The 13771-nt window shown below is 40.1% G+C and overlaps 1 protein-coding gene across 1 annotated transcript in view; it reads right to left on the bottom strand.

Annotated features, from left to right (window-relative positions):
- LOC146665927 (transmembrane protein 132D-like) overlaps positions 1 to 12856 on the bottom strand; it is a 37585-nt gene extending 24729 nt beyond the window's left edge. Inside the window, exons 1-3 of the mRNA XM_085411241.1 lie at positions 12616 to 12856; positions 8810 to 9737; positions 2856 to 3002 (exon numbers count right to left, since the gene is read on the bottom strand). Coding sequence (XP_085267367.1) covers positions 2856 to 3002; positions 8810 to 9737; positions 12616 to 12679 — 1139 coding nt within the window. The 5' untranslated portion in view covers positions 12680 to 12856. The remainder of the gene's footprint in view (positions 1 to 2855; positions 3003 to 8809; positions 9738 to 12615) is intronic.
- Positions 12857 to 13771: the final 915 nt, after the last annotated feature.

Here is a 13771-nt window from a genome sequence, read left to right as displayed (position 1 = left end):
TCAAAAGTATGCCATGGACTGAGCGTTATACGATAACAAAGTGCAATGAACGAGGTCACGATGAGGTTATGTGAAGCACTCTAGGTCGCAACTGAAAAGACACAAAACAAACTTTTTTCATTTTCTTTTTGGGTTATGCGCAACTGTAAGCTTTGAAATGCTTGAAGATTAAAATAATTGATTATAAGGAAATCAGAGTGTTCTGCAATTGATTCTTTAGGCTGGAAAAACATGAAACGTGAAAATCTGTTTTCTGCATTTAAAGGGCAAGATTCTCGTGGGCAACATGAAGCTTGTCGCAGAAGATCGGTGAAAAATGTTGGCAATGACGACCAAACAAACTCAGCATTTTCTGCCTTTTTTTTTTAAGTGGTAAATAAGCATAAATTAGAGTTAGATAAAAAGATTAAGCTTTTCTTAGTATATACCAGCACCATGCCAACTTAGCTTAGTGTGAAGACTGACATTGGGGTGGGGGAAGTGGCTTGCCAGGCCAAAAAAAGGGGTTTAGCCCTTAACCCTCTTGGATTTTTGTACAGATTAAAGAGATACCATGTGGTAATCAGTGAGCGTTAGAGACACTGGTAAGTGGATTTTGTTACTTCTGGACAGAGTTAGGCTCACTTTTTCCTTCCATTTTGTCCCATATTCATTTGAAACTGTTATCAAAGAGATGTTGAGCTTCTTATGCCAAACATACAATTTGACAGGAAAGTGTTTTTTTTTCTCCATTTTTCATAAGAGTCGTGGAAAAGCATGAGTATAAAATATCCAAATAAGACACTAATATAAAAAGAACACTTAAAACTCAGGTGCTGGTTGAGCTCACTGGGGTAAGAAGGCAACCCATATGCTGCAAGGCATATGGGTTTGATTCCACCCCAGTGCACTTCCTGCATGTTGCTACCCTGCTCTCTCTCCCCCCTTTTTCTCTCTGCTTCATTGTCCTTTCCAGCAGTAGAGGCTAAAAAATGTCTAAAATTAATTCCAAAAGTCTAATCTTTATGTGTTTTCGTGTAAGTAAAATAGAGCCGGGCAGATTTTAAACAGATTGAAATGATTCACAATGTGAATACCTTGAGAGAGAGAGAGAGAGAGAGAGAGAGAGAGAGAGAGAGAGAGAGAGAGAGAGAGAGAGAGAGGAGGGGTTTATGACCCTCTTTCCTAGAAACCATCTATGGAGAGGGGGCTTTAAAGCCATGGATGCATCATGACTTCAGAGCACAGTGGTGAGAGTATGTGTGTGTGTTTGTGTGCATTTGCATGCGAGTGTGTGTTTGCAGGCCTTGCATGTGCGTACGTGTTCCCCAGTGGAAGCTCAGCACAAGAAACACGACTTGGAATATCTCTACTCCCTAATCTCCACTTCGGAACGTGCAAGCGCTTAAGCCCGGATAACGTGGCCATGATTATGGATTATTACGGATATGTGGGTCGGACGGATGGCGGGTGGTGTGTGTTTGTGTGGGCGGGGGTTGCTGGGTAAAGGTGGCTGCTGGTGTGTCACCAACATCAGCATCAGACACTACTGATGTATTCAGCTGGTGTGCATCGGGAAAAAGAGGTGGAGAAAGTTCTACGAAGTTTTAATTAATCTTTGTTTACTGTTAAAATAAACAAAGTCAAAGGGAAGCACTTTTATTTCTTTACTGATTTCTCATATTTCAAAGCTATTTGACTGGTAAAGTCTCACAGAACTGGGGAAATGGGGGACTTTTTGTTTTATAGGAAGTTCAGAGAGAAACAAGATGAATTAAGATTATAAATGATCATAAATGTATAATTGCACAAAGTAATGTGTTTTACAGTAAAAAGAAGAAAAATAGAATATATTTATTCTGAATTTAAACAAATATCTTAATATTTTCATTCTTCTATAAGTCTTACCTCTTTTTTTCTTTAAATATTAAGTATTATGCATACAAAACATGTTTGCTTATATTTGCATATGAGGGACTATGTGAAATTAATTTACATCCAGATATTTAAAAAAAAAAAAAGAGGATTTAAACACCACAACCAACAATATCAAAGTAGTTACAGTATATGATTGTCTGGATTTATTCTTTTCCCCACAGTTTAAAGTCTTATTCTTTCAGTGTCACATGATGTTTTTACATGAAGCAGAGTAATCCTGCTACGCAGCTTCTGATCATATTCTCGGTACTATGTTTACAGGAAACACAGGAAAATCTTGCTATGCGTAGTCTCATATACATGATACGTAACAGCATTGTCACTATTGATCACAACACCTTTGCAAGGTTCCATAACATATTCAGGAAGTAATGGTTTTGTGAAACTGGATAAAGACAGTCTAATGTCCTCTAGTTGTTAAATCCCATGCCTGCTATTTTGGGTGGTCAGTCCTTACGGGACATAATTTTGTTATTGTTATTATTAATAGGAGCAGCAGTTATAGTAGTAGGAGTAGTATTACTAGTGGGAAGGGATAAAAAATTGCACCTGAAGAACATCTCATTTATTCTGAGCAGAAATTGGAGACACGCAGGGAGACACTCTTACCTCCTCAGAGAAAAATGTCTATTATATGAAAATGGATACAGTCTGCGCATCACCAAGCATAATGCTTCTTTTTCTTCTCTTTTTTTCTCTTTTCATCTAAAAACATTCATTTTGCCCTGTGAAGTGAATGCAACACTGAAACACACTGTTGATCACTTTTCCTTCAGGTAGCAGCAGCGGTTATTGAAATCTCTATGACAATAGACGTCTCCACAGAATAAACAACGAGAAAAGATTGCTTCATGAGTGTGGAGAAACTGTGTTTTACGAAGGGTATGTGAAGGGTCTAGTGAAAACAGGCATATGCACTGTACGCGCAGTAGACTGACCTCTTTGCAGTGACAGCAACCTTCCTGCGGCAAACAACAGACACCGTGTTTGGAGCTGCTCCTCTGCCAGGCTCTACCACCATGTCCCACAGTGCTGAGTCACTGGGCCGAGCTGCACTGAATGACAGGCCCATCTTTACTGCAGCCCTGCAGCAAAGACATGCACATATAAATAGGACACTTAGTATAAAGTGCAACTTTGTACACTTTTGTAGACTTTTTGTAAAATGTCATAAAAACAAAGACAGGACAGGGGATGTGCTGTGTAACAATAAAGAATTAGGAATGAAGAAAGCTTCATAATGTTTGAATCTTTTATTACAGAACATGATGCAATGTGATTTTCTGCTGTAACGGACAACGTCGGGTTATACGGAATTGTTCTGACGCTCAAAAGAAATATTTGAACTGTTGCATCTGTCTCTTTTTGGATGTGCAACAACAATATTTGCCATATCTTTTAGTATAATGTACACAGGTACTAAGGTTACTAAGGGTTGTGTGCACTTGCTTGACAACGTGTGGGTTTTCTCTGCGATCTTATGTGTGCTTTGCTGCTCGTGTTGAACAAGGTGAGTCACTGACAAACTGAGTCACAGGTTGCTTGAAGGCTGAGAATTAGTGGGGTTATTTAATTCCCATTAGCAGATCTGAAAATCAGTTAATCACATGTCTTACACACACACACACACACACACACACACACACGTCAAACGAGAAAAATCCTGCAAATCCAGCTATCACCACAAGTTTTCTGTCCATCCATCCATCTTCTTATATGATGTAGGGCCATGATGGTAGCAGATTCAACAGGATATTATTTTTCTTGGCAACATTTTTAGTTCCTCTTGGGGGATACTGTGGTGTTAACAGGCAAGATGAGATACACAATCTCTCCAGCGAGTTCTGGGTCTCCCCTGGGGTCTCCTCACAATTGGACATACTCAGAAAGCCACCGCTAAGGGAGGCACCCAAGAAGCATTGTGGTCAGATGCACGAACCACCTCAGCTGGCTCCTTTTGACACAAAGGAGCAGCGGCTCCATGCTGACCTCCCTCTGGATGGCTGAGTTCTTTACCCTGTCTCTAAGGCTGCACCCAGCTAGCTCATAAGTTCAGCCACCACAAGTGTTACACATCTGAAAACTGAAAAGTGATACTTGGGGAACAAATCCTTCAGATCCCTGTTCGAAGTGCAATGATTGGCTAATTATATTATAAAAAGGAAATGAGTCTGAGACGTGAAACCAGAAATCCTTAAACCTGCATTGTTTTTAGTGACCTGCAGATGATGACTCCCTCTTTTTCCAAAAAGAAAGCAGTTAAGAAGTCTATGGAGAAATTACTCTGATGCTCATTGGAAACATTTTTCAGATTAAAAAAAAAAACATTAAAACCATTCATTTTGCTCCCAAGGGCTTCCAGGCTTTCTTGGATTTTTTTAAGTGGTCTTGAGCAACAGTTCTCCAAGCTTTGTGGAGGAAGTTTTTCCTTGGACACTGGTTGCGTTTTCATTCATTTTCAGCCTAATCAGTTCCCAAACTGTTAGCTGAAAGTCTTGGCATGTTGTGCAGCTTGTCCTTAAAAAATCTGAGGAAAAGTAGATGACAAAAGAAGTAGCAAGCTTAAAACCTATCTATAGCAGATTTATAGTATCTGAGCGCCATATCCTAAAGAAGAAGGAAAAATTCCAGCAAAGAACTGACCCAGGAATTCAGAGATACTGTACATGTGGCTCTTTAATTGATCCATTTGCTGTTCACTGAAGCCTCATCAGAAATGGTCGTAGTGGAAGGGTAGCTGTTAAGAAGCCTTTCTTATGGAAGGCTAAACATGAAGGTGCCAAATTACACAAGAATTTAACTGAAAAGCAGAAGCAACAGATCTTATGTTCAATTTGTTATCAATATGTGAAGTGGAGGTTAAGAAAGAGGTAAAATAATAATAATAATAATAATAATGGATTGCAAAACAAGTGGAGCACTATCAGTCATGTACTGGACTCCACAGATAGTGACGTCAACATTACTGAAGCAGTGTGGGATCATTTTAAGAGAAAATGAAACAAAAGGCAGACAAGATCCAAAGAAGAGCTTTGAATGTCCTTCAAGAGGCCTTGAGAACTATCCTGAAGACTCCTTAAAGAAGTTACAAGAAAGCTTTCCTAAGAGAGAGTTCAGGCTGTGTTGAAGAAAAAAGGTGGTCGCAAACTATAAAGAAATAACGAGTGACTCAAGGTTTTTGCAGAGTACTGTTCTGTTCACGATTTGATTTGTAAATTATGGCCCCATGCAGAGTAAAATAAATGGTAAACCTTTGTATGGCATGGCCAGACATTTGTGAAGCAGACAGACTCAAATTTCAAGGATTCAGCAAGGTGCCAGCAATGTTCAAAGTGAAATTCAGCCCACGAGCATATAGAGAGCAACAGATAGACTGTGGTTGTGACAGAATGTCTGTTCTTCAAGAAAATATCGAGGTAAACACATTGAAAATACCATTAAAACCTCCTTCACCTGCTTCGTCTTTAAGGAAGCCAGATCAACATTTTCATTATGTCAACTCCAAAATACTCTTCCTGCCATCAGTTTAAGACGTGCAAGGCTTAAGCATTTATTAGAAGAAGTGACATGGAGTGAAAACCTGTTATTTTACAACAAACAGTCCATCTCTTTTAACAGCCTGTTGTTATTTCGGCTCCAAATCAGATTTCAAACAGTTGAAGAACAATATGACAGGATGACTGGAGCAGATTCCTGCTAGAATAAGGGTCAGCAGAAAAGTGCGTGGCATTAGGCTTAGCACACTGACACACACATCCAAATACACACACTTAAAAATACAGATTTGTAATCAAAGAGCGACCAGACAGATCAATAACCCCTGAGACTGAGGTCAGTGTTAGAGTGGTTTCAAAGGCAAAATACAGTAGGCAAGAATTAAGGGCACATTTAAACACACACTCAGGCACCCACACACGTATTGTTCTGCTGAAAATTCAATGCGTGCCAGATAAAGACTTGCACAGAAATTACTATCTGAAGCAAAACTCTTATGCCAAAGGCACATGTTTTCATTTGTGATTTTAATTAATGTTTGAAAAACAATAAATGCAGATACTGACTCAGTCGGGCAGATCAGAATACAAATTTTAAAATAATGAAACAATTTTTGAGGATGTTTGTCTTTCATTTCCCTTCAATCTTAATTTGCTGCCTTTTTAAGGCATAATAATTTGTCATTGTGATCATAGTTTAGAAAAAAGTCAAACTGTGTTTTAGTTAGGGGAAATTACAGCCAAGGATAAATGTATTCTTTTGCTATATGCAGTGAATCATTTTCTTGCTGCTTGCCCAGCTCAGCATCACAGTGACAACAGCACCTGATGACCACCCTTCCCAGGGGTGCAAACCACTTCAACTGGCTCCTATTGAGTGTGGAGAGGCAGTAACTCAACGTCAGGATCTTCCTGGATCACTGCGCTTCTTGTTCACAGGCAGACACAGGCTTCCCTGCAGAGAAACCTCATTTCAGCCACTTTTATCCCCACGCTTTGTCTTTGTCACTCACTACCCAGAGTTCACAACCACAGGTGGGGGACAGAGCGGATATCGACCTTTAAACTGAGCAACTCTTCACCCCTGGTTTACCAAACTTCATCTCTTTGTTTAAAGCTGCGAAAGTTGCAAAGCTCTTGCCTCTTTTGTTTTTTTAGGCATTCGGGTAACCTAAAATTATTTTTTGCTGCAAAAGCGGCCTCTGTGAACAGACTGTTTTATGTCTCTGTACTGTTTTTTTAAAAGCTGCCTGTGGTTAACAGGTGGAAAACCACACACACGCACAAAGAAACCCAAAACAAAACATACACATAATCAGTCCTGGCAGCCCAGATCATCTCTACCCGAAAGGGTTAACCTCTTAATTCACTTTCAATCAGGGGCACAGATTATCTGGCCTAACTCTGCTGGAGTGGACTCAATCTTGGGCCAAAGAGCGAAGTAGAGCTGGGATTTCTCCCAGGAGGAATCAATCACTTTGCCAAGCTTCACTTGGACTCAGCTGCTGCACTCAGTCCCCTCTTCTTGTCCAATCTCATTCTGGATGTGGCAGCAGGTCATAAATACACAGACCAAAATCACTGACCTGACTAGAGGAATGTCATTGGTTCGGTCAGTGAGTATGAATTTGGGGAATTTCAGGTGAAGGGGCTGTAAATCCTCGCAAATAGTCAAAACAAGAGCAGATGTTAGAGGGTCAGCGTCTCTCTGCCAAATCTTATTCACGTAATTTCAACAATGCAAGCAGAGGTGCATTCAGGTCAGTGGGATTCTGCATTTGCGTGTGTGCGTGGAGGCATGTTTGTGTTTGTGAATGCTGCCTGATATCTGAGAAGAGCACTGGGAATGACACACAGCCACAGGGTAACAGTGTGCCCTATGGATTAATATACACATCTTAATATTTCTCTCCACTTGCTTGTATCCTGCAGCAGATTACTACGCTGTTGTTATGACGACAGCACAATATCACTAAATCGTGGGATTAGAAAGAAATTTGTCTTGCATTTCAAAGAAAATCATTAATCAGACCACAGGCTGGAAACACAAACCTCAGTGCAATGGCTTCACTATTGACTGATGCAAAGTGTTCTGATAAAAATAAATAGTTTTACTCCACCAAGTGATGTGCATTTTAAAAAAAACAAACAAAAAAAACAGCAGGGGAAAAAGTCTGTAAAGTCAGCTGTGAGTTTCTACGTGTTGCAGAGCTATATTTATATTAAATTCACTTTTAGCCAATGGGGCCTTTTAGATTTTAGTTATTTGTCTTTCTGCTCCATTTATTAGATGCATTATTTATGAAGTCAAGTAACCAGAGAACCCTGTTGACATGTTGTGATATGAAAATCAGTGAATCATTTACCAATTACTTTCTTGTTTATGGAAGAGTGCGCCCCGTAAGTCCTCCACTAACTGATAAGTTGACATAGACAAGATACAACATGTCAGTAATTTGTGAAACCGGTGAATGTGGCTGGCAAGACAAGTCCTGCTGGCGCTCAAGCATTTAACTGCAAGGCATTGATGGTGAGGCCCATTAGTGTTCAAGTGCCTTAAGTAACAGTTTAAATGCATGGAGCTAATCCTTCATGAATACGCTTCAATATGCCGTACGACCTGATGATTCCAGTTGGTTCCAGTGTCTTTTCATGCTTCGCATGTTTCATTGCAACAATGAATTTTTATGTAATTCAACCTAAACTATTTTCCCTTCCATCCTCAGCAAGACTGGAGAGTAATTACAGTGTTTTCCTTTCTCCGTTTCATTTCCTAAATGCCACTTTAAGCACAAGAAGAAGGGAGCTGGAAAGGCTTTGCTGTTTAATTTTCATAAAAGGGATCCAGATCATCAGAATTGCATGGGTTCGTCCACTTCCCTGCCTGTTTTTAATAAAGTTTGTGACACCTAAACAAACAGAACTAAAAACATACATTCAGGTCTCTCCTTGGCTGGAGGAATAATGAAAATCATAAAAAGGTTGTTACTCTCCGAGTCTGCATATCTTGAGTAATTAAGTCTAAGGCTTTTAACTTCATAAAAGAACTAAACTAAAATATCATTTTTTGTAAATTTCTTCACTTTACTTACCTTCAGCAACTCAGACATCTGCAGTCACGACTTACAGTATCAGAACTATACTAACAGATTTGACAATCAAAAGAGACTCATCGCAGTTTCTTGTAAGGACTTTTAGATCATGAGGACTGTAAGAAACTTTAGAATATAGTCGACCCACATGATCTTTGTGAATTTAATACTGTTGAATAGATCAGTAAGTAATATGTGCAAGAGCTGACTTTAAAAACTAAAAATGCTTTCAGTCTGGCGAGAAGTCATTACTCAAGACCAAATAGCTCAACAGACAAGAACAGCATAACATAGAATATTTCTCACCTCAGTGTGAAACTTTCCAAGGTGGACGTACTAGCAAGAAAGACATAGAACGTTGCGACATCACCAGACTTGAGGGGCTTTGAAGAAGTCTGGATCACCACAGCGCCTCCCAGCCTCAGCCGAAGAAAGGTGGGATTCCCTGGTGGACTTTTGAGCAGGCTGACACTTCCTACCCTCCTCATTGGTGTCCCTGATCCACCAGTGTCTCTGCCTCGTCCCACTCCTACTCGTTGCAGGCTATCCTGTGGGGTGCACTGGCCAGTCTGGTCCCGCCGACTCTGGAAGTAGACTTCCACAAGGTTCCCCTGAAGTCCCTTAATGCCTTCAGTGCTTTCTGCTTCCCTGCTAGAGCTTCCTGATCTACTGGCTGAGCTGAACCAGGAGGGTTCTGGCTTAAGCTGTGCCACACAAAAGCCGCCAGGAGACACCAGACAAGCCCCACGAACTTCTCTGGTCTCCCAGAAGGCATAAGCCGTGACACAGTGAGCTCCATCCTTAGCCTTAGCTCCATCATTTTTCCTCCCATTATCTTCTAGAGAGCCCATTGTTTCTTGCCAAGCAGTGATATTGCTTTCTGTGGGCATGTGGAAAAGAATCTTAACTACTGGGGATGAGGAACGAACCTGGCGGCTCAAAATGACTGGCAGTATCTTGTGCCCACTGAGGAGCAAATCTAAAGGAATAGAGGCATCTAGAGTCAGGGGGCCAAATGAAGCATTGACAGATGGCTGGAGAAGCCCAGCACCAGGTCCAGTGATGAGAAAAGTCTGAGTCTGAGCTTTCAGGCTAGAGTTCCCAGATGGCTGTGGACTGTCCTGTCTCACAAACACGTGGTCCACATTGAGGACCTGAAACTTGATGGTGGGATAAACTGGAGATGGAGTGGTGAATGTCCCAGTGTCTTTAGCCACTCTTGGAATCTCAGCACCTGTGAAATGATGAGTTTGGGGAATTAGGACTTTAGAGAAATTAGGTAGAAATTTTCCATATATATGCTTTAACTCCAAGGTTCAGTTTTAGGTTTCAAATCTACCGACAAGCACAGTTACTGCTCACAAAGCTAGTTTGCTACTGTAACTGCAAACAGGATGACAGGAGGATGAAGGGTTGAAAAGAGATCAGAGTTGGAGAAGCAAAGCAAAGGGTCGATGCCATGAGGTTCAGGTAGGCGCCAAAAGGACAGAGTCAGGATCACGACACTGATGATGACAGTTGGCTGTCTTGGCGAGCAAGACTCAAAACAATTAAATGACTTCATTTAGCAAACATGGTTTATTTCTGAATATAGTTCCTGCATCAAAAAGAGAAAAGAAAAAAAAACAGCCTTTTAATTTTCTTTCACTGAATTTTCGTTCTCCCTTACTTTTCCTGAATACACGATTCACGTTTCCTAAAGCAAAACACTGTGCGGCTTGAAAAAGGAAAGACAAACAGGGTAATTCTTATTGCATATCATACGACCAGATGGTAACAATTCCAGTAGGCATACAAGTTGCTGATTAAATTTTCAGCCAGATTAACCATGGCATGTGGCTTTATTACAGAGAATTATACACATCACTATAACATTCAAGCTCTAAAACACGAGGAAATTAGGTCTGCGTCATTTCTGTCCTGCAACGGATATTCTATTCTCTGCTATTCACTACATCTATCCGAGCCAGTAAAGGAAATGTGGCATCCGAGTGCTAAAAAGCCTGTCTGGTAACTTCTGTGGGATGACTGTTTGTCCAGATAGAACGCCGTATATGACAGATCACTCTTCCCGCTGCCAGAGACACTTGGTAATTTGCCCTCCTCCATGCTGAAGTGCTCAAAGATTAATACGAATTTTTGAATATGACTTTCCCTTCCCTTCAGACGCATTAGAAGTGGTATATTATTGTTTTCTGATTCCAAACCATATTTCATGAATAAATTTATATTTAAATTAGATTACTTGCTGAATGGAAAAGAAAATCAGATGTCAGGGTGGATATTAAACAAAGGCACACAAGAAAAGTGTCTTATAGATCCCAGAGATCAGACTAATGATGTAAGGAATTTCACATGCAGGCCAATATAAAAGTTTTAGTTCTACATTATTAGTTTGTGTCTGCAGGTTTGAGATAAAACAAAAGCACACCAATGCTCATTTGCCATTTCCAGCTATTCTGTCTGTCTGGGACTAATAATTATTTAATTTAGCTGACAGTGCACTGTACACTTAGAATTCACTGTTAGGGTGTACAATCAATGTTGTTAATCATGTTAGTCTGTGAACAGACATTTGAAGATCTATGAATTGATTTCTTTTTGCATTTGGTGCACACATTTCAGCTAATTAGATTTTGATGCTGATTCACTTCTGAGGTTGCTGAATTAGTACTCAAACTGTTACAACCCGACTATAGTGCAAAGATTTTATACAATGCAATAAAAAAAAAATCTAACAAAAAAATCATAAATGTTGGCTTTGGCGGCAGCTGTGTTTGCTCTCCAGTTTAAGAACCATCTACTTTATTTTACCATCATTATTCTGCTCAAACCAGCACGGGAGAAAAGCTCGAATCTTATCCTTCTTTTTAAATCTAAAAATAGGATAATTGTTCATTATGAAGGGACTTATGCCCATACTGTCGCAAGATTATAAATGCAGCTTGTTTAAATATCTCCTGTGAAACTTAATGCAATTAATGGAAGCATAAAACATAAAGACAGAAATAATCCACAGTATTTCTTAGCTGTAGCCTCAGAATTATCCCGCTGCTCATGAAAACTGCTGCTTAACAGAATAATGTATTGATCAGAAAGTAATCTGGTCAGACCTGGCAGGATCCCTTTAAGTATATAAACCAGAGATATTACAGAAAAAAATTACACATATGGCAATTTTGAACAACTGGCAGTTCTAACTCAGAGAGGCTCACAGACACATTAGACAGCAGACTGTGACTGGACTAAAAGATAAGGCTGTCATGCATATTCATGGTGATCAAGCAGGGAAGATATCAAAGGCTGAACCCTATCACTTAGACACGCAGTCAGAACACAGCCGAGTTCCACAGTTGCAGACATGCAGCAGTCACACATGCATGTGTGATGGAAAAAAATGCACCCACAGATAGCATGGGTAGATATAAACCCAGGCAATCTCAAACAGTAGTCTTTCGCATACTGTCGGTATCACAGAGGGACAGACTGCTTTCTGTGGCTCCCAATGCAGGTTATCTTTAAACAACCAGAGAAACAGCTGTGCAACCTCAGCTTCAGGCCTCTTTAATCCCACAGATGAGGCTTCCTGATGCACACTGGAGAGCATGCTGTCACTTTCATTTAGACTGAGGGATAACAAAATGGGCTTAGGCCATGGATGGTAACCACAGAACTACAAAAATATGAAACACAACTTTATATCTTTATGAGCCAGTCAAATACAAAAAAATAATCATGACAAGCAAATATGACAACTCCATAGCAATTTTGGGGCCTGCTTAAATTTTGTGCTGATAAAAGCCAAAAGGAAACAAAAGTATATTGGATGTGCGTAATAAACTACAGCAGAGTCATTTAATATGCCCAGTGTGTATGTGCTTGCACTATCAAAGTATATACAAGAGTATAAAATAGCTACACATTTTATCTTCATTACTCGTCTCTTGTAAACACAGCTGAAGCCTCTGAGCTAGTTCCAACCCAGTTGTTTTCATATTTAAAGCTTTCCATTTACGCGTTATTTGCGTCTCATCCAGCAGACCACTTCAAACCAATGCATTAATAAAAGCTGAAACTGATCATCGTTCATCAAAAGCAATCATAAATCTCACCTTCAAAAGCTGTTAAAACCGCCACCGCGACAACCGGAAACAGAAAACGAAGGGGAAACATCATTTTAGTGAAGTTGCAGGTTTTGGTCTCCAGTACGCACGGAGGTAAGTTTTGGTGACTGCACGCACACGGTAGGAAAACAGCGCTGGAAACAAAGCATTACATTGCAGAGTGTCTTGGTTCCTCTGAATGTAGAGGCTCAACTAGGAAAAAAATAGTTTTAAATGTACTTCCCTGTCCTCTAAGTGATGACAGTTTTTTTCCCCCCCCTCCGACATCAGTGCTCTAGCTGGCACTGTGGGACAGCATCAGACACGGCTCTTACCATGATAGAAATCAGTAAACATGTGCCGCGGGGCAGATTAACTAGACCCACGTGGGTATAATCGGAAGGGCCGCAGGCAAATTAAATGTATACAAGGTCGGGGATCAGTGATTTCTACATGCGCATTTTAGTTTTGATTGAACAAATTAAGGATGGATAGAGACCTTCTTGAATTGAGCATATAATAATCATAGATTTCTACAACTCACTTGTGGATGAGGGGGGGAAAAGTAACTGAGTAAATGATTTTTTCTTACTTAGTCGTACATGTGCACGGTACTTTATTTTTTTTACAATTTGAGATCTCTACGTGGAGCTGCATGCTAAAATATTTTACAGGGCTTTTTTTTTTTTACATATTAGAGATTAGTGAGTTTAGACTCTACGTTCACACTGCAGGTCTTAATGCTCAATTCCGATTTTTTGATCAAATCCGATTTTTTTGTCTGCTCGTTCACACTACAAATAAAATGCGACAGCAAACGCGCTCTAGTGTGAACGCTCAAAGCGGCCCGCATGCGCAAAAGAAGCTGTCACACACAACGAGCTCTGTTTAGACCCAGAGCAACAGTATTGTTTGACTGATGGCCCTTAATATGCAGACTTCGGACTTCGTTTCCCAATTTTTGCTTTAAGTTATTTTGTTATTTACATAATAATGTAAATAACCTAATAATGATCCTTATTGCTGTTTAAGAGAGGAGCGGTGCTTCAAATGATAGCTGCAGATTTCTGTCAGAATCTGCAGATTATACAGTACAAATAAAATGTTCACGTTGTCTTCCCAACAGTTTCACTAACATCTACACTGGATGGCCAGGAAGCGTTCG

Source organism: Rhamphochromis longiceps, linkage group LG7 (genome assembly GCF_057381845.1).
Source record: "Rhamphochromis longiceps isolate RC_006_pf linkage group LG7, R_longiceps_female_GT1.1, whole genome shotgun sequence".
NCBI lineage: Eukaryota > Metazoa > Chordata > Actinopteri > Cichliformes > Cichlidae > Rhamphochromis > Rhamphochromis longiceps.
The sequence above is the reverse complement of the archived record's forward strand: the minus strand, read 5'-3'. Positions and strand labels throughout refer to the sequence as shown.